The 24,758-nt window shown below is 45.3% G+C and overlaps 1 protein-coding gene across 3 annotated transcripts in view; it reads left to right on the top strand.

Moving 5' to 3' along the window:
* The window catches only part of DISC1 (DISC1 scaffold protein), a 355,839-nt gene that overhangs the window by 275,734 nt on the left and 55,347 nt on the right, over positions 1–24,758 (top strand). For all 3 annotated transcript variants that reach the window (XM_047825519.1, XM_047825520.1, XM_047825518.1), the window contains one exon: positions 2,307–2,367. In XM_047825519.1, coding sequence (XP_047681475.1) covers positions 2,307–2,367 — 61 coding nt within the window. The remainder of the gene's footprint in view (positions 1–2,306; positions 2,368–24,758) is intronic.

The raw sequence follows: 24,758 nt of genomic DNA, 5'->3' as shown, positions 1-24,758 counted from the left end.
TGTGAATGGCCTCTCCATGTAGCTTGGGCTTCCTCACAACATGGTTGGCTGGGTTCCCAGTGGGGAGAGCCAGGCAGAAGCTGGACCCTAGCCTCAGAAGTTAAAGAGCATCCTTCCTGCCATTCTCCATTGGATGTAATGTCATAACCTGTTCAGATTCAAGAGGAGGGAGACAGATTTCACTGCTTGATGGGGAGTGGCCAAGTTCTGGACTAGTGTGTGGGACCAGGAATATGACTGTGGCCATGTGCTGGAAATGTGATCTGCCACAGTGGCCTACATGATTGGAGGTGGCCTATTTCTCTGCCTTACTCTTTTTCCCAGAGAACATCTCCAGATTTTGCTGGAGGACTCACGTATGTTCCTGCCCTAGAATCTTTAGACTGGCTGTTCCTTCCGTTTACTGTGCTCCTCCCAGTATGGCTGCTTATGTGCTCCTCTCCGCCCTCTTCATGCTTTAACTCAAATGTCACCTTCCCAGTGGTGCCTGACCACTCTGCTGCCCCGTTCTGATCCCCTTCTCTTGCTTCGTAGTACTTACTACCTTCTAAGTATTCTATGGAACTTTTATGTTAATTATTACCTGCCCCTACCAGAATTAAGCATTACATAAGCAGGAATCTTTATTGCTTCTGTTCACTAGTTTACCCCCTGGGCTTAGAACAGCACATGGCACAAAATAAGTATAGAATGTGAAGCAGAGCATTTCCGGTTGGGACATTCTGAGTTTTTGCAGTACTTGCTCCAGAAGAACCAGTGAGCAGATCTCAGCTACCTGGAACCATATCACCACAACTTATTCCTCATGCTAGCATAGTATCTGCCACATAGTAGGTGCTGAAAATAAATATTTAGCTAATTTATTTGGAGAAAAAACTCAACACAGCTTAACTTGTAAATGAGACCGACATAAATCAACACGATAGGACACCAACTTAAATAGTTGCTTTCATTGCGTACATTTCTGTTTTTATCTATTATGAACTGATGAACCAGAACTTTTGTTTTAGTTTCTGGATAAATATTTGGTTTCTTTTTGAGGAATTTCAAGGTACGTTTTCCAGTTCCAAATATACCCTCTGCCCCTCACCCTTGCACATACATGTTGGCAAAAATAAGATCCCGAGAGCCCTCTAGGCAGAGGCTCAGGCAATAGGACTTCTGCTTTCCACATCCCCCAACTTTAGAGTGTCATGCATGAATTACCTTTGGGAATAAAGGGTGAAATGAAAATAATAATAGGGGTGCCTGGGTGGCTCAGTCGGTTGAGCATCCGACTTCAGCTCAGGTCACGATCTCACAGTCTGTGAGTTTGAGCCCCACGTCGGGCTCTGTTGTGACAGCTCAGAGCCTGGAGCCTGCTTCGGATTCTGTGTCTCCCCCTCTGTCTGCCCCTCCCCTGCTCATGCTCTGTCTCTCTCTCTCTCTCTCTCAAAAATAAATAAAAACGTTAAAAAAAATTAAAAAAAATAATAAAGTCCACCTTAGCAATAATAACAGTGATGATAGAAATGGCAATAACATCAATGACAGCTGCCATCTGTTGGGGGCTTCTCTGCTGCCACCTGCTCTTCTGGGCACTTCATATTCACATCTCCGTCAGCGGTCACCTTCAGAGGAAGGCACGTTCGTTCCCCAGAGGAGGAAACAGGCCACCAGGGCTTGCCCCAAAATGTACCAAGTTTCTTTTTATTGGTAAAGTGCCTCTTTGATCCACGGGAGGAATAACAATCATCTGTTCCTTCAACATTTGGTGATTACGAGGCTCTGAGTTTCTCTCGAGGAGCCCGCTGATCTCCCAGCTTTGGAAGCCAAGCCTCTGATGTCAGCTACTGTCAGGATCACGTTTCCATGCGTTCCTCAGTTAAAGGGGCCGCAATACCATGCTACCGCTGGTGAGGTTTTTTTGCTTCGTCCATAGGACGGGACTTGTTCCTCTTTCTGGTCTTTTCTTCATACTCTGCACCCAAGCTCTTGGCCACCAGGTGGGAAAGGGGAAAACGCACAGAACACAGCGGCTTCCATTCCAGACACCAAACGAGCTGTCTTGCCAGATACCACGCGCGGCATGGTGACCTTGCCCCCTGGCTTCATCTCCGGCAGAGATGCTGAAGGCCTCAGAGCATTTCCAGCACCTCGCTCCAGGCAGCCGCCTCAGTGCATTCGAGTGTTTTCCAAACCTAGGATGTGATCATCGCTATCGGCCTGACGGCGATCCTTTGGGTTTTTGGCTTTTAGTCGAGCATTTTTGGGCTGTGTTCAATCTTTGCGTACAATTGCATCAACTTCAGGTTTTTGTTTTGCAGAAACGAGTGTGAAGGAGAATACCACGAAGTACATGGAAATCCTTGAGGATAAACTGCGTAGGTAAGGAGAAGAATTTCTATGTTACAGACTCCATGGTTCGTCTGGATTCTTTTTTTTTTTTTTTAATTTTTTTTTTCAACGTTTATTTATTTTTGGGACAGAGAGAGGCAGAGCATGAACAGGGGAGGGGCAGAGAGAGAGGGAGACACAGAATCCAAAGCAGGCTCCAGGTTCTGAGCCATCAGCCCAGAGCCTGACGCGGGGCTCGAACTCACGGACCGCCTGATCGTGACCTGGCTGAAGTCGGACGCTTAACCGACTGCGCCACCCAGGCGCCCCAATCTGGATTCTTAATTGTAAAGGGAATTTAGTGAGAGCAGAGAAAAAGGCTAGCCCATTTGTGGAATGAGTTGACAAAGAAAAAACACACCCAAAGGAGCCCTTGGAATCCTCTAAGAGGATTGAAGCAGGTGCCATATAAACATCTCCTAGCCCTTTTCTCCTCTTTATAAAAAGCAAATAGATTAAGATGTTTTAAAAGTGGGGGAGATCACAAGTTAGTTTCCATGTTCCATAGGAAGAATCTTCTTTGCCATGTTAAATTCCAAATTCATGCCTTGGTCTGTTTTTTTGTTTTTTTTTTTTAATTCTTTTCTTTTTAATGTCTGAAGTGGATTTCGACCCAGCTTATACACGTTTTGGAACAATGTAAGAAATACATATCTGAGGTTCTGTTTTGAATCCCGAATCAAAACCAGCGTGAAAATTTGTGGTCGCTTTTTTTTTTTTAAACCCAATTAGGAATTGAGATTTGAGAAACATTATGGATGTTGCAGCGTGTCAAGATGTTTCTCATTTTTGTGGATGTGTGCTCATGAAAATAAATCCCAGCCACCAGGATCTGTTCCTAATTAAGGAAACAAGTATGAGAATGTAATGTGTACTTTCTTCCCTGGGAGTCACTTAGCTTTATGGAGACCGTTTTGCTACTATTTTGGAAATTGGTAAATAACTCTTTAAATACACTATGCCTTAAAACTTTGTCAGCTGAGATAATGCCATCGGCAAAATACTTCTCCCTTAAGGGATTCTGGGAGGGGCTGCCTTGCTGAGTTCAGTTCTGCAGGGCAAGGAAGGTACTTTGGGATTTGTTCCAAAGCTTGCAAAACAAGTTCTTCCAACCACTGACTGATAGCTCCCTGCCTCCAGACATGGAGAGGCTACGACCAAGGTAGTAGGTAGTGTGGGGTTAAGGAGGGCATGCAGGTATGGGCATCCTCGAAGGAAATGTCTCCCCTCCTTGGAAAGGAGGATATTCATCTGGGTCAGGTGCACGGCTCTGAGTCCGGCCTCCCCTCCCCCGCACGTTCCAAGGCACGTTTCAGCACATGCCTTGTTGATCTTATCCGGCTACCATGTTTAGCCATAACCACCACACATATTGTTCGTTCCGCTAGGTTACTGGGCAGCAGGTTGGAATTGTAGGAGCTTGGGCGTTGGTAGAGAGACGCCCATTTAAAATGCAGCTTTACAGGGGCACCTGGGTGGCTCAGCTGGTTAAGCGTCCCACTTTGGCTCAGCTCACGATCTCATGGTTTGTCAGATCGAGCCCCAAGTCCAGTTCTGTACTGACAGCTCAGAGCCTGCAGCCTGCTTCACATTCTGTGTCTCCTTCTCTCTCTGCCCTTGCCCTGATTGTGCATTCTCTCTCTCTCTCTCTCTCTCTCTCTCTCTCTCTCAAAAAGAAAGAAATAAACATTAAAAAAATAAAAATAAAATAAAATGCAGCTCTGCAGTTTATCCAATTCCCTCACCTCCAGTCAACATTCACCGTCAGCCTCTGTAGCTGTAAAGCTAAAGGAAGGTACCTGTCCTCTGGAGTTAAGGTGTGGGTTTTACCGAACAGCAGGGAAAAAGCCCTCACCTAGGTGGCAGTCAGAAAATTTTAGTTCCCTCCTCCTTCTGCTGCTCCTGACCTTCTCTCGCCTCTTCACTGGAACTGAGTGAACAGACATGCCCAGAACTCATCCTTTTCCCTCCAAGCCAGCTCCCCTGCTTTGTATCCGGCCCAGAGAACGGCCCATCACCCACCTGGACCAGTCCTGGGACCTGAACCTGGCTGCCTGTGGGGCATCACCAACTCAAGCTCACTCCCCGGGCCCTCACCTCCCCCTCGGAGTCACAGAGTCCCCTGAGTCCTGCCAGGCGGGCCCCTTTTGTGTCCTCAAGCCCACCTCCCCCTCCCCCTGCTAGTATGGGTCTGTCTTCTCCCACTGAAGGACCACAGTAGCCACTTTTTGATTTTCCGTTTTGTGTTGCCCTTCCCACTCCATTCTCCAAGTGGTCTTGAGCGAGCATCTTAAAATACAAATTTGGTCATTGCACATCCCTCTCATCTTAAGGATGAAGCCTGAGGATAAAGTGTGGCTCCTCACTCTTCCAAGTGGCCTCTGTGTGTTCTTCAGCAGCAGCATCCGTCATCACCCTGCCACTGTCCTACTCGTACTGATTCTCTTGTGTTTCTCAATGCTACTGTGCGTTTTTTTCCGGTGGAGACACTAATTTAGACAGGGAAATGGTCAAGGGAAGTTATCCGGGGAAGTATTAGGCTCAGCCGTGTGAAATTACTGGTATTAGATCACATTGACCTAAGGAGTCTCAATCCAATACGTAGGGATTTGAAGTCATCTTCAGGAGGGTCAGAAGCTCTGGCCTGAGACTGGCCAGTGTCCTCGCCATGGCACGCTGGCATATTGGGCACACTTGCTCTCACCGCCCCCTCCCCTTGCAGGTGCACCAGTGGCTGCCCCCCCTCCCCACCCACCCCAGCCTCCACACCAACTCTGCCTCCAGCTCCACTCCAGCTTTGCCCTTGCTCTACCCCACCCGCCCCCCACTCTGCCCCGCCCCTCCTCTACTCTGCCTCTGCTCCACCCCCTGCTCTGCCCCCTCTCTGCCTCCCCTCCACCCCCTGCCTGTCTCTGCTCCGCCTCTGCTCCGCCCCCTCTCTGCCTCTGCTCCGCCCCCTCTCTGTCTCTGCTCCGCCCCCTCTCTGCCTCCGCTCCACCCCCTGCTCCGCCCCCTCTCTGTCTCTGCTCCGCCCCCTCTCTGCCTCCGCTCCACCCCCTGCTCCGCCCCCTCTCTGTCTCTGCTCCGCCCCCTCTCTGCCTCCGCTCCGCCCCTTGCTCCGCCGCCTCTCTGCCTCTGCTCCGCCCCCACTCTGTCCCACCCTCCCTTCATTTGTCTACATCTTTTCATCCTTCACGGTTTAGGTGTCTCCTCTTTGAAGACTTCCATGACTCCCGAAGACTCCCAAAATGTGCTTTTGCCCTGAACTCTTTGCTTTCAAAGTGCTTAACAACAGGTAGTGCAGATGTCTGCCTTGTTCAGAATGTGTCCACCGTGATCTGACGGCGCTGAACAGTGTTAAGGGTACCCAACAAATACTTGGTGAGTTAATGGTTGAGTGAATGCAACGAATTTATAGGCACCGCAGTCCCATCTTCCGTCATCTTCTGCCTCTCTCCCTGCCTCTCCGGCCATGTGGACACGGGACTCACATACATTCGTCACTTAGGCTCCTTCAGCAGCCTCAAATGACCAGAGTGGTAGCTGCCCCATCCTAACAGCCTGCTTCTCGAGGGCCCTTTCCTTTGCTCTTTTAAGCTGTCAGGAGGCCTGGCGCAGATCTGTTTGAACTGGCGTCACAGCAACACTGGACTGGGAGGGAAAGCGGCAAGCGGCAGGCAGAGTAGCAGGCAGAGAGGCTGGGTGCATCTCCAAGTGTGCGCAGGTGCCTCAGAGCAGGAGGCCAGACTGGGTGCTGGAGAAGCTCTCTCCCTCCTGCAACGGAACCGTCCTCCCCACCGGGCCTGAGGAGTGATCCTGTACAGTCCCGGTTCTTTCCCCGGAGAACCGACGTCTTGAAACACAAAACCAGTTGTCGGGGTCTGAAGCGGTTTGCGTCTGGGTGGCCGCTCAGTGAATACTGCAGGATGTTGACCAAAGCAAGGCAACAGTTGCTGACAGAAGTCTTTGTTACTTACTTACAACCATCTGTAGCATCTCTTGGTCTTACCGGGATTTCAAAGTGAAAGTGGCTGAGAACTGAATAGATTGCTCATTTCCCATTAGAACATATAGAATTTATGACCAGTGCAACAGCGAGATTTGGATCTGGCCAGTCATGATCTGGGAGACAAGTCTAAATGACAATATCTTTGTTACCATCTGAGTTTATGCTGAGACGAAAGAGGTTGGGCTCAAGGTCCCATTCTCTATCAAGAAAGTCAAGTGAATAAGGAAGTTAGGAAGTATCCGATTCTATTGGCTGTTCAAAGGGATACCTGCATAGGACAAAACACAAAACAGACAAATGTTAAATGGGGGCTTTTAGTATATGTTCAAACAAATATTTGCCTTTTAATGATCTCAGTTAAAGAAAAAAGAAAAGAAATTCCCTTCTAAATTTGAGTGATTATAAAAATTCAGAAGGTTTTTCTTCAAAATGTGGTTTTAACCATGGTTTTGTGTGCTATCAGTTTTTTTAAATTTTTTAATTAAAAAATTTTTTTAATGTTTATTTATTTTTGAGAGAGAGAGACAGAGTGCAAGTGGGGGAGGGGGAGAGAGAGAGAGAGAGAGACAGACAGAATCTGAAGCAGGCTCCAGGCTCTGAGCTGTCAGCACAGAGCCTGACACGGGGCTCGAACTCACCAACTCCCCAACCATGAGATCATGGCCTGAGCAGAAACCGAGAGTCAGACACCTAACCAACTGAGCTACCCATGCACTCCATTATCAAACTATGTTAAAGCTGCAAAATATTTCAGGGCACCTGGATACCTCAGTCAGTTGAGCGTCCAACTTCAGCTCAGGTCACAATCTCACGGTTTGTCGGTTTGAGCCCCGAGTCGGGCTCTGTGCTGACAGCTCAGAGCCTGGAGCCTGCTTTGTATTCTGTGTCTCCCTCTCTCTCTGCCCCTCCCCTGCTCATACTCTGTTTCTCTCTCTCTCTCAAAAGTAAACAAACAAACAAACAAAAAAAGCTGCAAAATATTTGATGCACTTTAAAGTATATCAATTATGCTATTTTACATCCTCAAGATACCTATTCAGTCAAGTATAATTGTAAGTAGATAGTGAAGTTATATATTTGTAAATTACATCCATAGGCTCTATTTCATATAATGTATGTGAGAATAAATATAGACATATATAAATATACATGGATATGTACACATACTCATATAAACACACAAACTTGCAATTGAGAAATAAACATATTTCATAATTATTCTACTTATTTTGAAAATTCTCTTTTAGTAACAATGCATTGACTGGAAGTCTATGGATCAGAAAGAGGTAACATTCTCTCCTTTAATATCTAACCTTACTATCAGGGAGTGACTTAGGCACTGGGGAGAATACGGCTTACCATTTCTGTATGTCGGCAACATTCCTCTGGCAAATACACCTTGTTCTCCACAAGAAAATGAACTGATGAAAACAATAATGAGTTATAAGTTAGATGCAGGTACATTCCTATTTCCCCTTGTACAAAGGAGAGATACTATTTGAGGATTTTTCCTTGCTCACGTGTTTCACGGATGTTCCTCCTTCCCTTGTCTTAGCTGGATAGGCAGGAGGGTGGGGGCAACCAGAGCGACATGGCCATGTGACAGACCCGGTCCCCTGGTGCTTTCCTCTCTATTCTCACTGTTACATCCCTCCAACCTAGTGCCCCTCAACCTGGAGCCCTCTCCAACCTAGTGCCTGGCTGCACATTCATCCTTAATGCTCAGCACAATATTCCTTCTCTATAAAGCCTTTATGGCCTTCTCCTGCTTCCTTCTTGGTACCCACAATGGCACCCACTACCGACAATTTGTTGCAATGATTTGTGTCTGAGTCTATTAGGCTGTGAGATCCTTGAGAATGGGTTCCATGCCTGACTGGCTCTGTATTCCAAGTGGCCGGCTTGCTGTTTGGCATGTGATAAACGTTCAATAAGATTATATTTAGTGCAAGAATGAATGGCTAAATAGCAATTGGATCTGGAGACTTTATTTTTAACTATTAGATTTAAAAAGTTAAGGCAGCCTAAGAAGATATAATGCCCCAGAAATCCATTCGTCTTGCCATCAAATCTTAATGGCATGTAAGAGAATAGAACAACAACAACAACAATCTACTCTTTTTTTTTTTTAATTTTTTTTTCAACGTTTATTTATTTTTGGGACAGAGAGAGACAGAGCATGAACGGGGGAGGGACAGAGAGAGAGGGAGACACAGAATCGGAAACAGGCTCCAGGCTCTGAGCCATCAGCCCAGAGCCTGACGCGGGGCTCGAACTCACAGACCGCGAGATCGTGACCTGGCTGAAGTCGGACGCTTAACCGACTGTGCCACCCAGGCGCCCCTACAACAATCTACTCTTAAAGAGTTTTCCCCTCTTAAAGAGTAAGACTAATCTTACTCCCTCAGATTTATTGTTTCCAGAGGTTAAGAGTTAAGTGTGATATTTTGGCCTGGCTGATTTTCCCTTGTGGCTAAACCTTGCTTTAATTTCCTTTGTCTCAATGATTACATATTCTCTGTTAGCTGTCTTTCCCAAAGACTCAAAAGAAATAGTCAAAAGTTGTATGGATGGGTTACCTTTTTTACTGACCATGTGTTATATCTCTAAGCATGGTGCAGGAGAAATTAATTATTGTCCAATGGCAAACTTGTGTCTCTGGCTAGTGTGAACCAAGCCCTCCACCCTATGGCTATGAGTAGTGGTTCCGTTTAACCTTGTGGAATCTCTTATATGCGTGACTAATGGGAAACGGTCCCTTTTTTTTAGCATCTCTTGGTTCTATTGCTATCTTTTTTTTCTGCAGTTGAATATGAAACTTTGTAAGTACAGTTCACTGGATTATAGGTTATTTTTGTTTCCTTGTGCTCTTGTGCGTTTCTCGAGTGTTTTTTCCCCTTTGAGTACGTATCATATTTTTGTAATCAGAAAAGAGAAAAATCATTAAACTTTGTTTTGAATATACAAGTAGTTAGATACCTTCTTAGAGGCCCTTCTTAGCTTTAGAAAGAACTGTCAAACACTCATCATTTGCATCTGAATTTACTTTCAATTTTGGAGACTGATATATTTTTCTAAAGCGGATTTGGTTCTTTTTTTTTTTTTTTTTTTTTTTTTTTGAGAGAAATACAGAGAGAGTGTGGGCAGGAGAGGGGCAGAGAGAGAGGGAGACAGCGAATCCTAAGCAGAGAATCCCGACACAGGGTTTGAACTCACAAACTCATGAAACCGTGAGATCATGACCTGAGCAGAAATCAAGAGTCAGACGCTTAAACAACTGAGCCATCCAGACACACCCTTAAAGGTGATTTCCTTCTTTTTAAAACATTAATGATTAGTTTCTAATTATCTTGAAGTTTTCGTATGGACAACTTGGTGGGAAATGGTCGTGGGGTCAAACTCACTCTGCTAATGAACACCTAGCGGGAGTGAGCAGAGAGGGAGAGTCCTGGTGGCTTCCTACCTGGACCCCCTACTACCTCTCAGCTTGCCTGTGTGGATAGCTCTGCCTTCACGCCAGAAGTCAGTGGAAACTGAGAGTCAGACAGCTTACCGGAGTTCGAGAGTACCTATCTGGCAAAATTCCATTGACCTTCTATGTAAGCCAGTACAGCGTTAGACAAGAAGGACACGCAGAAGACTAAGGCAGTGTCCCTGCACTCAAAGGGCATGCCATCTGGAGGGGAAGCAGCATTGTACACAGAACTGTGCCTGGTATGGGGACAATCTCAGACATGCCTCAGAGACCAAGGTCTGTTCCCTCTCGCAAGGCTCTCAGAGCCTGTCAGTCATGACCAAGAGCAAGTGTTGACGACCGATTGCCCACGATGTAATGAAGATGGGAATCACAGCTGAGGATGTGCTCTCTAAGGCACTTGTTTCTGAAGCAGCTACTACCCACACTTGGGTGTGGGAAGAACATTCTAGAATTATATTTTACTTTTTCATTTTACCCATTTACATTTTGTCCTTGAAAACGGTCTCATTCTTGAAATGTTTTAGATGTTGGTAGTATTACAGGTACGCAAGTTGTGAAACAAATACTAGGGTGCAGGCTCATGATTTTCATTACCGATGAGTTCAGACATAATAAAAAATACCCGAGATAGTGCCGAAGACAGTATTCCTTTACTTATTTTCTAAAACTGAACCAGATATCACATTTAGGATCCACCCACCCCATCCAGCAGCTGTCTTTGTCTCCGCATCCACAAAGGAAACAGGGAGTTAATTCTACGAGGGAGGGGGCAACACTGAGCCTGCACAAAGACGATGAAAGAGGCAGGGCATGGAGACTGAGGGGGCAGGGTGAGAAAATGCAGAGGAGAGGGGATTGAAAATGTGGTAGCAGCTATTGGTGACTTGGGGGGAGAATTCAGGCGCCTTATTCAGGTGTATGGCCCTTGGCGGCATAATGGCTGAAAGCCTAAGAGCCTGCATATCCTAGGAGTGTATTCCAAACTTGACCAAGCAACGCTAGCTTTCATGGCAGGCTTGGAGGCTTGCTCACCCCGAACAATGAATGGAATTCTTTGAGATCCGGCACATAATGCCCTTTATGCCAAATTATGCAAGGTAATTTTGAAGTTCCTGTGCACCTGGAACAATCCATTTTCAACCCATATTGAACTTATTTCAAAAGCTGTTGAGGGAAATGAATGAAAGAAATGGCAGCCGGTGGATAAGCAACTGGCTGCCATGGGAACCCCCTCCCCCCTCTTGGCACAAAGAAAAGGGAAGCAGACACACGTGGACACCTCCGTTTGTTTTTTCATACTTTCTGTTTCATTGCTGACATCTGCCTTCCTCCTCGCTTTCTTAACGGGCACACGTCAAACATGTTACTTCTCACCCCCAGACCTCGCTCCTTCACAGCGGGCTCGGTGCCTTTCTCGCGGCTTCTGCGCGGCCTTGACCCCTTTTTGCTTTGCCTCTGCTGTTCTCGGAAAGACGGAGATTCTCAGCTTCTTTCTTTCCCCTCCCTGATTTGGCGTGATCCTCCTACATCCACCTCCATTCCACGCTGGGGCCTGTTTCTATCAGCTGTGTCTCTCTCATTAGCAGGCGACTTTTCATCCCTGCCTGAGAAGCAGGCTATCTATTGAGTTGAACCCTGTCTGTCCTTTCAGATTTTATTTAAGTAGACGTGGCCCCCAGTGATTTCTCTGTCTTCTGGCTCCTCTCTTGTCTTCTGGCTACCGCATGCTTGCTGTTTGTTCACACTGCCTTTTAACTGTCCGTGTCCCGCCTTCTCACCTCAATTGCCTGCTCAGAGTTAGTTCTCCAACACAGGAAATACTTGTAACTTCATCCGTCGGTTGATACCTTTGTTAGCAAGCCCACACTTCCCTTCTAAAACCAGACAAATTGATCCTACGTATCTATGCAGCCGACCTTTACATTTTTTTTTTTAACATTTATTTATTTTTGAGACAGAGAGAGACAGAGCATGAACGGGGGAGGGTCAGAGAGAGGGAGACACAGAATCTGAAACAGGCTCCAGGCTCTGAGCTGTCACCACAGAGCCTGACACAGGGCTTGAACTCAGGAACCTCGAGATCATGACCTGAGCCGAAGTCGGCCGCTTAACCGACTGAGCCACCCAGGCGCCAACTTTTAAATAACACGGTTTGGGGCGCCTGGGTGGCGCAGTCGGTTAAGCGTCCGACTTCAGCCAGGTCACGATCTCGCGGTCCGTGAGTTCGAGCCCCGCGTCAGGCTCTGGGCTGATGGCTCGGAGCCTGGAGCCTGTTTCCGATTCTGTGTCTCCCTCTCTCTCTGCCCCTCCCCTGTTCATGCTCTGTCTCTCTCTGTCCCATAAATAAATAAACGTTAAATAACATGGTTTGAACTGTGCTGGTCCACTGTGCTGGGTTTTGTTTCGTTTTTGTTTTTTATAAATCCAGTACAGTACTGTAAGTGTATTTTCTCTTCCTTCGTTTTTTTTTTTTTTTAATTTTTTAACGTTTATTTATTTTAGAGAGAGAGAGACAGAGCACAAGTTGGGGAGGGGCAGAAAGAGAGAGGGAGACACAGAATCCAAAGCAGGCTCCAGGCTCCGAGCTGTCAGCACAGAGCCGGATGTAGGGCTTGAATCCATGAGCCTTGAGATCATGACCTGAGCTGAAGTCAGTCAGACACTTAACCAACTGAGCCACCCAGGCACCCCTCTTCCTTACGATTTTCTTAATGACACTTTCTTTTCTCTAGCTTACTATAGTGTAAGAATTTGGTATAAAGTACATAAAACATACAAAATATGTGTTTATTGACTGCTTTTGTTATCAGAAAGGGTTTCAGGTAACAGTAGGCTATTAGTAATTAAGTTTTGGGGGAGTCAGAAGTTCCATGTGGATTTTCAGCTGTCCATTGTTCAAGGACCAACTGTACGTAGAAAGCCTTTATGAAAATATTCATGACTGGGTTTTCCCACTTTTGAATTTGGGGGCAATATGGCCATATTGTCTAATTTTCCAAGAGAAGCAATGATCAGTGATCAATATAATATGTCATCATTGATTGTTTACATTTAATTTTTAACTTCATTTCCTCTTATACCAGAAAAACCTTAAGCATACTTAAAATAATAATGCTTAAATACATAAAGGCAAACATGCAGAAAAAAAAATACATACAATATAACAAGACAGCATGAAGTTTTAAAAAGGGGGAAAACAGAAGGAAAAACAAAGATAGGGAAAGTGTGGGTCACATTTATATGGAATTGAGTCTGCATGTAGTAGTTTACTAGAAATGGAATTGAGGGTGACTGATTATTATATAAAACTAAGTTACATTTTTTTGTGTATGTAAATGGTGTCATTTATAATAAGCCTTGTGGATCTACATTTGCCTTACAATTCACTATAATACTTTCCAGTTTCCAAGAACTCTAGTAATCAGTTTTTGCTCAGAAATAACTTTTTCCCCTGAAAGGTTCAGCTATGATGAATTCAGTTTCCAGAGTACTCAGATCGGTTGAAACAGGCCTCCACACAGCTCTTCAGAAAGAGGAAGAGTTCCTGCCTCTAGAAACCCAACTCCTCCAATGAGACATCTTTCCTTCAGGGCTGCCTCCACCTGAGTCCCATCTGGCCTCTACCCCTGGTCCATAAAGTGGGGCCAGAACGCACTCTTTCCTTCTGGGTGCACCTGCCAGCAACGCCCAGAAGCAGGAGTTAATATAATGGGTCTCCCTTCCCCAGAGTTATTACCATAAAAACAATCCTTAAACTCTCTCTCTGTCTTGACAATGATAACGAAACCGAGACATTTCAATTTTTTTCAAGTTTTTGTTTCAATTCCAGTTAGTTAATATACAGTGTTATATTAGTTTCAGGCATGCAATATAGTGATTCCACACTTCCATACATCACCTAGTGCTCATCACAAGTGCCGTCCTTAATCCCTACCACCTGTTTCTCCCATCTCCTACCCCTCCCCCCCACCGCCCACCCCTCTGGTAACCATCAGTTTGTTCTCTATAGTTAAGGGCCTGTTTCTTGATCTGTCTCCTCTCTCTCGTATTTCGTTGCTTTTTGTTTTTTAAGTTTATTTATTTATTTTGAGAGAGAGAGATAGAGAGTGTGAGTGAGGGAGGGACACAGAGAAAAAGAGAGAATCCCAAGCAGTTCTGCACTCTCAGTGCAGAGCCCAAGGCCGGGCTCGAGCCCACTAACCATGAGATCATGACCTAGGTCAATATCAAGAGTCAGCCGTTCAACTGACTGAGCCACCCAGGCGCCCCTTGTTTTGTTTCTTAAATTCCACATGTGAGTGAAATCATATGGTATTTGTCTTCCTCTGGCTGACTTATTTCACTTAGCATTATACTCTCTAGCTCCATCCATGTTGTTGCCCATGGCAAGATTTCATTCTTTTTTATGGCTGAATAATATTCCATTGTACATGTATACCACATCTTCCTTATCCATTCATCAATCGGTGGACACTTGGGCTGCTTCCATATCTTGGCTATTGTACATAATGCTGCTATAAACATAGAGGCGCATGTATCCTTTTGAATTCGTGTTTTTGTATTCTTTGGGTAAATACCCAGTAGTGCTGTTACAGAACCAGGCTGGATCGCTGGTGGAGAAACCAAGCGGCACTCAGAGATCTTGGTGGATCGGAGTTTTATTTCATACCAGCAGGCTCAGAGGAGACAACTTCTCCAAAGGTCTGAGTCCCCAGCACAAGCATGGGGGACAATTTATCGTCTGTTACTTACGAATTCCGAATTCCGCATTAGTAGTAATTTGGCCCAGGAGGCAAGTGGGGCAGGAAGAAGAACCCGGAAGGGGAGTCTTCGGTCGGGGACTGGAATTTCCCTATCAGTCCTGTTGACCATCTTGTAACAGATTTTTCCCTATCAGTGCAATTGCTGGGTCATAGGGTTGTGCAGAGTCTGCAACCAGATTGCCTCGGTTTGAGTGAGGCCGATTTTGAGCCGTGGGCTGCCATTAGGTCAATAAATCCCTTCAAGATCCAATTTTCTGTTATGAAAATGGATCAATAATAGAGTAAGATAAAGAATGTTTCTCACATACATTAAGGGCGTAATAAATGCTAGTTATTATTACCTTAGTAGCAGCTATGACACCATAAAAATTAGGAAACCCAAATATTACATTTAAAGAAAACCCTAATTTTATTAAGCCAGAAGAGAGCCCCTTGTCTTCCTGGTGAAATTATGGGGAGAAGAGAGATGTTTGCTTGTAGTTAATGGCCTCCACTAAGAGTCTGCCAACCCTTGTTGATTACCCAAACACCACTCTGTCTGCTGCCTGCCTTTAGCCAGCTGTTAGCACCTCCTGTAGCGGGTGGAGAGGGAAAGAAAAGAGGTAATTGAGTTGTTAATGGCTATGACAAAGGTTTAGAGCCTCCTGTGGTTTCGGGACCAAAACGTTAAAATCCTGGAGCAAACTTCTGTCTTTAGAACCAGTCTGGCCAGTTCTGGAGTTTTTGAGACAGAGAAAACCCAGAGCTCAGGCTGGAAAGAATGTACCATTTCTTCTCTGATTCATAGAACTCCAAGGCACCTCATCTTGACCCTCTGTGGAGCTCAGGCCACAGTCGTCTCACTCTCAGGGATAGCATTTTTTGAGGAAAGTGACTCCAATACACTTGCTTCTCTCCTCTGATATTTTCCTTTGAGGAAGCAAAAATGTTGCGTGGGAGAAGGGGGTGACAGAAGGGAAGAAGAGAAAGTAAAACAGAAGCCCTCTGGGCTTGTCTGGTGACGGGCTTCAAAGAGGGAGGTCTTAGTAGGGAGAATCTGGGGAGCAGAGTGACAGGGTACAGGGAGAAAACAGCTTTTGATTGCCAGGTCAGAACTGAGAGGTGGGAATACCTGTGAGGAGGTCGTAGTCACCTGTCATCCCTGTCTTTGTCATTGATACGTTAAGGCTTAATTGGAAGTGGGGCTGTTTTTAAGTAGCCTGAAAAGCAAACAGGAAAAAAAGGATGACCGTGATTTTGACTAAGAGAATAGAAGATAGACAAGAGATTGATTATAATCCAAAACAGAAGGCTCTGCTGGCAGATTCTACTGTGGTTTGTGCAGCTCAGCCCAAAGTTTCTCTGCTTTAAACCTGTGATATGATCACTCTGTCCACTGAGATCAATTAAGAAGCCAACCAATTTTCAAGGAGGCTCAAGACTTGGCCAGATGCCCAGTGATTCCTGTTTCTTTATCCTGTTTCATTTAGGTGACTGAGAGACAGACATTCAGTTGTGATCACTAGGTGAGACTGGCCAGAGGTGATGTCCACCACTATCCGTGAGCCTGTGTGGCCATTGGCCCGCCAGATAAGCCAGTGTGCTTCAGAGTGTGTGCATTTCAAGGTGCCTGTCACATTTTTTAAAAAGCAATTATAATTAATCAATAGGGAATGTCCAAGCTAAGGGGAATTTTGCAAACTCAAAAGAAACCATGATAGCTTGAGTGTTTTTGGTGCCTTTTGGCAGAGAGTTGAGAAATCTTAAAGAAAAATTAATTGCTGTATCAATGGAAACCCCAGTAGGTAGATATCCAATTTGTCATTAATTAAAATGAGAACACTTTTTAAGAATTCAGGGAAGCATTGTCAAGATTGCATGATAGTTTAATTTGCTAACATGGTATGAACCTGTTAGCTTCAGACACATGATTAATACAAGCGAAACTCCTCACGGAATGTTTCTGATGCTCACTTCCAGCATGCTGTCATTTTTAAGACTTCGCTCAATGCCCTTATCTCACTTTACGTGAGACGCCAGTTCTGCAGCAGCCTTGGAAAATGTACGTTAGACAAAATATCACACACAACATTTTCTGTGACTCATTTTGCTCCTTTTTCCTCCCCACCTGGCCACCCCCCAGCCAGCCTGAGTCATAGAACAGCTGTGTGAACATTAGCTAGGAAGCAAGCAGCGAGCTGCAGACACTTTCTGTGCTGGGTTGCATCTCATTATATCTGGGAGCTCACACCAGGATGGGCTCTAAATCCCTTATCACAACTGCCTCAGGCGGAAAGCAGTTTTTTTTTTCCCCCTGTTGTTGCTGATGTAAAGATGACGTTTCTTGAGCTGGGAGAATTTTATGTGACCGCATTGTATGCTAAGCCTCAAAAGATAATTCTGTAGCTCCCATTCATCACAAAAACAGGGTCTTTTAGTTGTGCTTCTTAAAAAAAAAATCCCCTAAAGAAATTGTGAAATTATTTAGTGGCCTAAGGAGGAGAAGAGAGTCACCAAGATGATGACTTACGACAATTACACAAAGCAATTTGAGTTATTATTCTATAAATGAGTTATTATTCTATAAATGGGAAAATAAGCGAATGCCCTGGTTAGTTAGATGGGTTTCACTGGTGCAGATTGGTCACGGCGCCATATACCTTCCTATTCTGTAAGTGAACTCAAGCCCGCCTCTTTTAATTGATGCTCTGTCTCTAGAATGTTCTTGATCTATTGCCATTCAGTGGAGTTTCCTTTTGTTTTGATAATGGTGTTTGTCCACTCTTGCAGTTACGGGATGGAAATTGTTCTAGAGTATCGCTTTGGTGCCAGGGCCCTCGTTAGGGGCTCCTTCTTGTGGTTTATTGGAGCGTGAAGGTGGAATGTATTTCTGTAAGTCGCATTGCCCTCCTGCTTGCCAAAGGGCAAGGTCTCACCTGGAGTTATGTTTCATCTGCTTCTGTAAGTGTCTATGAATCCTTTGCGCTACAAGGGTTTAGTCAAGTGGAACTGTACAGCTTCGAAACGAATTTGGTCCCATGTTTGTTTTCCGGGTTGTCGACATTTAGACCCTTCTAGAGCGGCTGTGACGATGGGAGCTTAGCTGAGTCTCAAGCTACTCTAGTCTTAACCTAGGAGGAAAGAGTCTTCTCGGGGACAGACACGCTGAGAGATAGTCTCATGAAAGCAAACTGGCCAGGCGTTTGGCTTCCGTCTCTGTGCCTCGCTGTCCAAGTCTGACTCCTGATAACACCCCCAGTACCTCGTGACGTGAGGGATTTGGAAGTAGACAAAGAAAATGGTGAATGCTGTGCCAACCTGTTGCTGTCGTAGTCTACGCTGAGTTATCAGCACCGTGTGAACCCAAGAGGAAGAAGAAAGAAGGAAAGCGGCTAGAAGGTTTGGGAAAAGCAGACAGGCTGCCCCAGGGAGCTGTGGCGATATGCCCCTTGGAGGGCACGTGGGCCCTAGTTCCAAGTGAGCCCTGTCGGCCCCCCTCAGCAACCCACCCTCAAGTCCCTCACAATCATTTGGTGGATCCTGATCAATTGTAACTGGAGACAGTGAGGAAAACCAAGTCAGTGTCTTGCCCTTTCGGGGAAAACTAAGCAAATATTGGGGAGACGTCCACTTCTTTACTCAAAGGTCTAAAAGCAGGAATTCCTGGGGCAGGGATTGGCGGTCTGGGAGTGATTTCAGTCAGGGTAGGGTTTTCCAGTGCCTTCAAACCCACCGCATTGATGAGGCTTTTTGGGGGGTGACGGTGGGGTTCATGGGGTCCAGAGCCAATGGTCGAGAAAGAATTCTTGAAGATGTCTTGGTGCAAAAAGTTGATTTTATCAAAGCACGGGGACAGGACCCGTGGGCAGAAAGAGCCGCCCCTGGGACCACGAGGAGATACTGGTTATACGCTATGGAGTTGGGGGAGGTTAAGTCCAGGGGAAGTTTCCAGTGAGATTTTCCTATGCTAAAGACTCACAGGTTATTGGAGGCCTAGCTGTTGTCAAGCTAAGGTTGTTTTTCCCTCTAGCAAAGCACTAACACTAAGACAGTGGGGAGTTCCTGGGGAAACTTTAACTCTGCCAGCCTCAAGTATCCGTCAGTGGGCTGCAGGTTATAAGGAAATTTAGTTCTGTCTGCCATTTCCTTCTGCCTCTGTTTCCCACATCACCATGGAGGGGTGATGGAGACTTAAGTCCTGCGGGACTATGAGCTCTATCAGTTAACCATTCGTTTTCCCCCCTCTCCTTTGTTCTTGGGCAGCCAGGAGTGCCCGAGGAACCTCACACACATCCCACCTGGTGGGGGTAGAGGGTGTTTGCACCTGTCAGCTTGCCTCATGCTCCCTCATCAACATCACACGGATCATGGTCACTGCTGGCCTGATTTCCACATATGAGAATGGGCGGCTTTGGGGATGTGATTTATAATCACCGTAAACGGCCCCCTCCCCCCCCGGACCCCCCCCTCCCCACCCAAAGCATCAGTCGATTTCTCTTGCCTGTTGAGGTCCTGTGCGTCTTGCCCGTCCTACAGCTGCCCTCCTCCACGCCCCAAGCAAGGGAGTTAGCATCTCCTTACCAACGGAGACTACAAGATTCTGGTTGGGAGCCAAGCATCTGTTTGACAAAATAGTTGCGTTAATAACAATAACAAGGAGATACTCTAGACAGCACTCAGTATTTTCAGGGCTCAACGGGTCAAAAGCTAGAAAAGCCGGCTGCTTAATCATTGGCAGGCAGGTTCCAACATGGAAGACCTTCCTCACCCCCACCCCAAACTAGCCCTTTTCTTTTTCTGAAGCTAATGGCTGTTTCGGTCGTTCTGAGTTCGTAGTGGGTTTTCCATTCCCTTACAGATGTAGGTGTCAATGCCTGCAGAATGGTATTTCCTGCAGCTGTAGCCCTCCAGCTGCCATCTTCAGGGCCCACAAGCCAAGCAGAGTCAAGTGGATGACAGCAGGAGAGAAGCGTGATTCAGGGTCTGTAGGGCGCGCGTTCGTGTGCGCGAGGCCAACCTGCCTGTGGTCTCAGGGTGGCCCAAGCTGTCCTCTCTCCCTGCGTGTTCAGCTTCTGTATCTCCTCAGAGTATCGGTTTGATTGAACAACAACAAAACGGACACTAAAACCACACCACCTAAAATGAAGTGGACAACCTTTAAAATCAACATTATAGGTCCTTTTCCTATTAGACTATTTTATTGGCCTTTTTAAAAATGTTCTATTTTTTATTTTTTATTTTTTTTCGAGAGAGAGAGAAACACGAGAGGGGAAGGGGCGGGGGGTGGGGGGAAGGCGCCGAGGATCTGAAGCAGGCTCTGTGCTGACAGCAGAGAGCCCCATGTGGGGCTTGAACTCATGAATGGTGAGATCATGACCTGAGCCAAAGTTGGACACTTAACTGACTGAGCCTCCCAGGTGCCCCTATTGGCTTTTTTTTTTTTTTTTCTTAAGTCAGGATGTTATAGAGCCTGGTCTGGATCACCCAGTAGAAGAACCAAGCGGCACCCGGAGATCTTGGGAGACAGGAGGTGTATTTTACATGGGCGGGCTCAAAGGAGATCAGTCTCCAGAGATCTGAGCCCTGAGCGTAAGCGGAGGGAACAATTTATCGTCTGTTGCTTCTGCATTCCAAATTGGTAGTAATTTGGTGCCCTGGCAAACGGGGTAGGAAGAACCGGAAGGGGAACCTTCAGTTGGGGACTGGAATTTCCCTATCAGTCTTGTTGGCCATCTTATAACAGATTTTTCCCTATCAGGGAAAATAAATATCATCCCTTATGTTCAGGTCCTCGGAAAATGTGAAAAATGAGCCGAATGAAAACCTGGTGACAGACGTTGCTTTACCAACCCCCTCATATCCACGTGGATTTTAAGGGAGAAACTTGGGTCCCCAGTTTGGCGGATGCTTCTCTCTTCTTAACTCCTGTGATAAGAAGCCCAAGAAAAACGTGGGCATATTAGAAGGGAGGCAGCACGATTAAACTCATGTAGCCACATTGTCTTGTCAACCGATGTGTTTTTTTGGTATTTTTTTTTGCCAGCTTTTAAAAGTCCAGTCTAGCATGATAATAAAATGAACTGGTAATGCCAATCTATGTTATCATTTTCTTTAAGAAATGCATTGAGTTATTTGAAAAATACTGCAGCCTTAGCTGATCAGTGTATTTATTACGTGTCTACACAACCCCCTTTGGCTCACTGCGGGTCCCTCTGAAGTGCCGTGACCTTTTTTGTTTAGTTTATTTATTTTGAGAGAGAGAGAGAGAGAGAGAGAGAGAGAGGACAAGCAGGTGAGGGGCAGAGAGAGAAGGAGACAGAATCCCAAGCAGGCTCTGCACCATCAGCACAGAGCCCGATGTGGGGCTCGAACTCATGACCTGTGATATCATGACCTGAGCAGAGATCAAGATGCTTAACCGACTGAGCCACCCAGGTGCCCCTGAGGTGCTGTGACTTCTGTGACAGGAGAGGCCAGGCCAGCAGGGGCTTCTCAGTCCCCTCCCTCCACTGCTTCCCTGGGAAGCCAGCGTCCCAACTGTTTTGATGCAAAGGGTTTAATAGGCTTGCGAGTCCCAGTTCCAACTACATGGGAGACTCCAGGGCCTCAAATGGACTTGAGACATTTCAGTGCACAGAGAAAAGGAGCGTTTTTTTTCTTTCTTTCTTTTTTTTTTTTTTTTTTAAGTGCCGATTATTTCGTAGCCTCTGGGCATCAGCCCGGACTCCAGCTTTAAGCCCCACGAGGAGCCCGTTGCCACCAGTTAGCAGAAAACACAGTGCTTCTGAAAAGGAGCCTGGCACAGAGTAGCACGTACAAATTTGTTCGTAAAAGAGCGGGTCTGACCTTCCTTGCGGCGGCTTCAGAGGAAGAGGTAACTTTGGGGCAGGAAAAGGAAGTTCTCCCTTCAGTTTACATAGGATAATGAGAGTTCTGATTCTTCCATGTTGCAGAATAAACCGGGAACAGAGGCATTCATCCTGCGGGAAAGGACTAGAGAAGATTTGGAATCTGAGAGGCCAGCCATTATTCTCCCAGGACAGAGATTTCTTTATAGCCTCCCGGTTGGGCTTCACAAGATCCCTCTGGCTCTGAGTTGCTCATTATCTGGGGGAGACCATCAGAACAAAACAGTCAAACAAAGACAAGAGCTTTTTAAAGTGGAATATGGGTGATTCAAATAGGTTCTAAATACTAGTGTCACAAATGCATTTTAGAGGGTTGCGGTAATGAGGATAGAGACAGATTGAGACATTTTTCAAATGTTTGTTGGAAAGCTGGAAAGACATGCAATGATAATATCGAGCTAACCTTTATTAAGAGATACTGTGTGTCAGATAATCCACTAAATGCTTGAAATGGATTATTTTACTTAAGCCTCCTAGTAACCCAATGGGATGTAAGCTCCGTTATTAACCCAAATATATAAGGCAGCTGGGGCTCAGAGAGAAGCTGGGCTCCCTGTGCCCAGATCCCACAGGGAGTACTCTTTGGGTATCATGGTCTATTTCAACCTCCCTCAGAGCCTCTATTCTCCAAGACCAATGTTGGTACAACATTCTGGAGTTGGGTATGAGCCACATGTGTGAAACTTGAAAACTGCATCTTAAAAATAGACTTTTTGCGGGGGGACGCCTGGGTGGCTCAGTCGGTTAAGCGTCTGACTTCGGCTCAGGTCACGATCTCGCGGTTTGTGAGTTCGAGCCCCGCGTCGGCTCTGTGCTGACAGCTCAGAGCCTGGAGCCTACTTCGGATTCTGTGTCTCCCTCACTCTCTGCCCCTCCCCTGCTCATGCTCTGTCTCTCTCTGTCTCAAAAATAAATAAAACATTTAAAAAAATTAAAAAAAAATAGACTTTTTGGTTTAAATCCCGTCAGTAAGACTTAGAAAAAACCTGATTACTATGAAAAATTTCACACATGTACAAAACCAGAGAAATTATATAATGAATGAGGATAATGAGTCCCCATGTACACATCACACACATTCAACAATTTTCAACACGTGGCAATACTGATTTCAGCTATACCCCCATCCACCCTGGCACTGTAGTAGTTTCTTATTGCTGCTGAAATGAATGACCACAAACCTAGTACCTTGACCCAACGCACATTTATTCTCTTCCGGGTCTGGTGTTCAGAAGTCCGTAATCACTTTCCCTGGGCTAAAGTCAAGGTGTTGGCTGGGCTCCTCCCTTCTGGAGGCTCCAAGGGGAGAATCTGTTTCATTATCTGTTTCAGCTGCTAGTGGCCCCCAGTATCCTTGGCTTGTGGCCCCTTCGTCCATCTTCAAAGCACGTCACTCCAGTCTCTGCTCCTGTCATTACACCTCCTTCTCCTCTGATTCTGATCCTTCTGCCTCTCTCTTTTGAGGCCCTTTGTGGTGACATCATCGGGCCCGCCAGATAATCCAGGATCATCTCCCCATCCTAAAGCATTTAATTTAATCACATCTGCAAAGTCCCCTTTACCATATAAGGTAACGTTCACAGGTTCTGAAGCTTAGGACACGGGTATCTTTGGGAAGCCATTATTCAGCCTACCACACCCACCCCACCCCCAACAGGAAGATTTGGAAGCAAATCTGACATTTTATTTCACCCATAAATATGTCAGCTCTATCTTCAAAAAGAAAAAAAGACTTTTAAAAAGTAATACCCTTATCACGCTTAAAAACATTGACAAGACATTCTTGCTATTAACAGGTACCCAGTCAGTGTTCAATTTCCCTTAATTTCCTCATGATTTTATTTTAACAGGTGGTCTATTCAAATTTAGAAATGTGTTTTAGGTTTCTTTTAGCCACCAGGTTCTCTCTTCTTTTACTTTAGTTGTCTGTTTTTATTGTTGAAGAAACCAAGTTTTTTCTCTGACCGATTTGGTCTGATCGTGTCCTTGTGGTCATTGTCATGTTTCTCTTTTCCACATATTTCCCACAAACTGCTAGTTAGATCTAGAGATTTGATTATACTGAGGTTTGATTTTTATGGTCAAGAGGGCTTCAGTGTTGTAACTTTCTACGGAATCACGTAAGGAAGCAAAGAATAGCTATTGTCTCTCTCGTGTGGCGTTGAGCTTGATTGTTGGGTTCAGGTGTCTAAAGTCCTCCCCTTTTGTACCAAGTTCCCTATCAGCTTTTTTACCTACATTGGTGATTACTGACTGGCTTTGTTATTTCACTAGTGAGTTTCAGAACAGTCATATTCGAATTCCATCACTGTCTTCATTATTTTTTTTAGCTAGAATTCTTCTCCAAAAAAAAAAAAAGAAGAAGAAGAAGATTCCTTAGGTCATTTTAATGGGGGCTTGTGGGCTGTGCAACCTGGAGCTCTAGCAGGTCTTTGTGACCAAAGACCAAAGTTCTGCGCAGGATGGCACAGAATTCAACAGTGCTGTTTTTCCAAGGAGATGTGTGGTGCCACCATTCAGTTCGCTCACAGTGACCCATGACTGTTGATGAGAGAAAGTAAATACGTGTCTTTAAGTTAAAAAAAAAACAATTTTTTTTTGTTTCAACATCTATTTGATTGTCCTGAGCTACAATTATGAAGGACAAGATAAATGTTTGATTCTTTCTCTTTGTGCACCAGTTTTCAGAATAATAATTGGTTTTCTAGTATGCTCCAAAGGCGAATAAAAAGTGTGGTGTGTGTATCATTATGAGGTCAGAGATTTTGAACATATGTGTTTTCAGTTCTTTGCAGAAATCATTCTTTTTCAAATTCACCCATCTTTGGCTGAGAGCCCTTTCCAGTTGGCTTCTGAATATTTCAACATCAACCCAGAAGCTTCCTTGTTTTCTGATGTAACAAGAGGTTTCAGGCTCATCTTGTACATTTCCTGCTCCAGATCTGGAGTCAGAATTTTCTGCAAGGAGTCCTTGCTACTTTTAGAAGGAAATGATATTTAGAGGCCACAATCTGGGCCCTGGGAGCATTCATAACTACTGGGTTGGTTATTATTTCTTGACTTTCTCAATTGACACAGCTAGGATATTTTTAGACAAATTATATCACGGATTCATACTGTTATTTCCAGTCCAAATTAGGATTACATGGCTTCACTTAACTTTTTTAGTTTTATGTTTGTACATCTTTTCTTGTACACTGAACATTTTGATTTTTAATATTACTAATGTAATTATTTTATCTACC

This window comes from Prionailurus viverrinus, chromosome D2 (assembly GCF_022837055.1).
Source record: "Prionailurus viverrinus isolate Anna chromosome D2, UM_Priviv_1.0, whole genome shotgun sequence".
Taxonomy (NCBI): domain Eukaryota; kingdom Metazoa; phylum Chordata; class Mammalia; order Carnivora; family Felidae; genus Prionailurus; species Prionailurus viverrinus.
The sequence above is the reverse complement of the archived record's forward strand: the minus strand, read 5'-3'. Positions and strand labels throughout refer to the sequence as shown.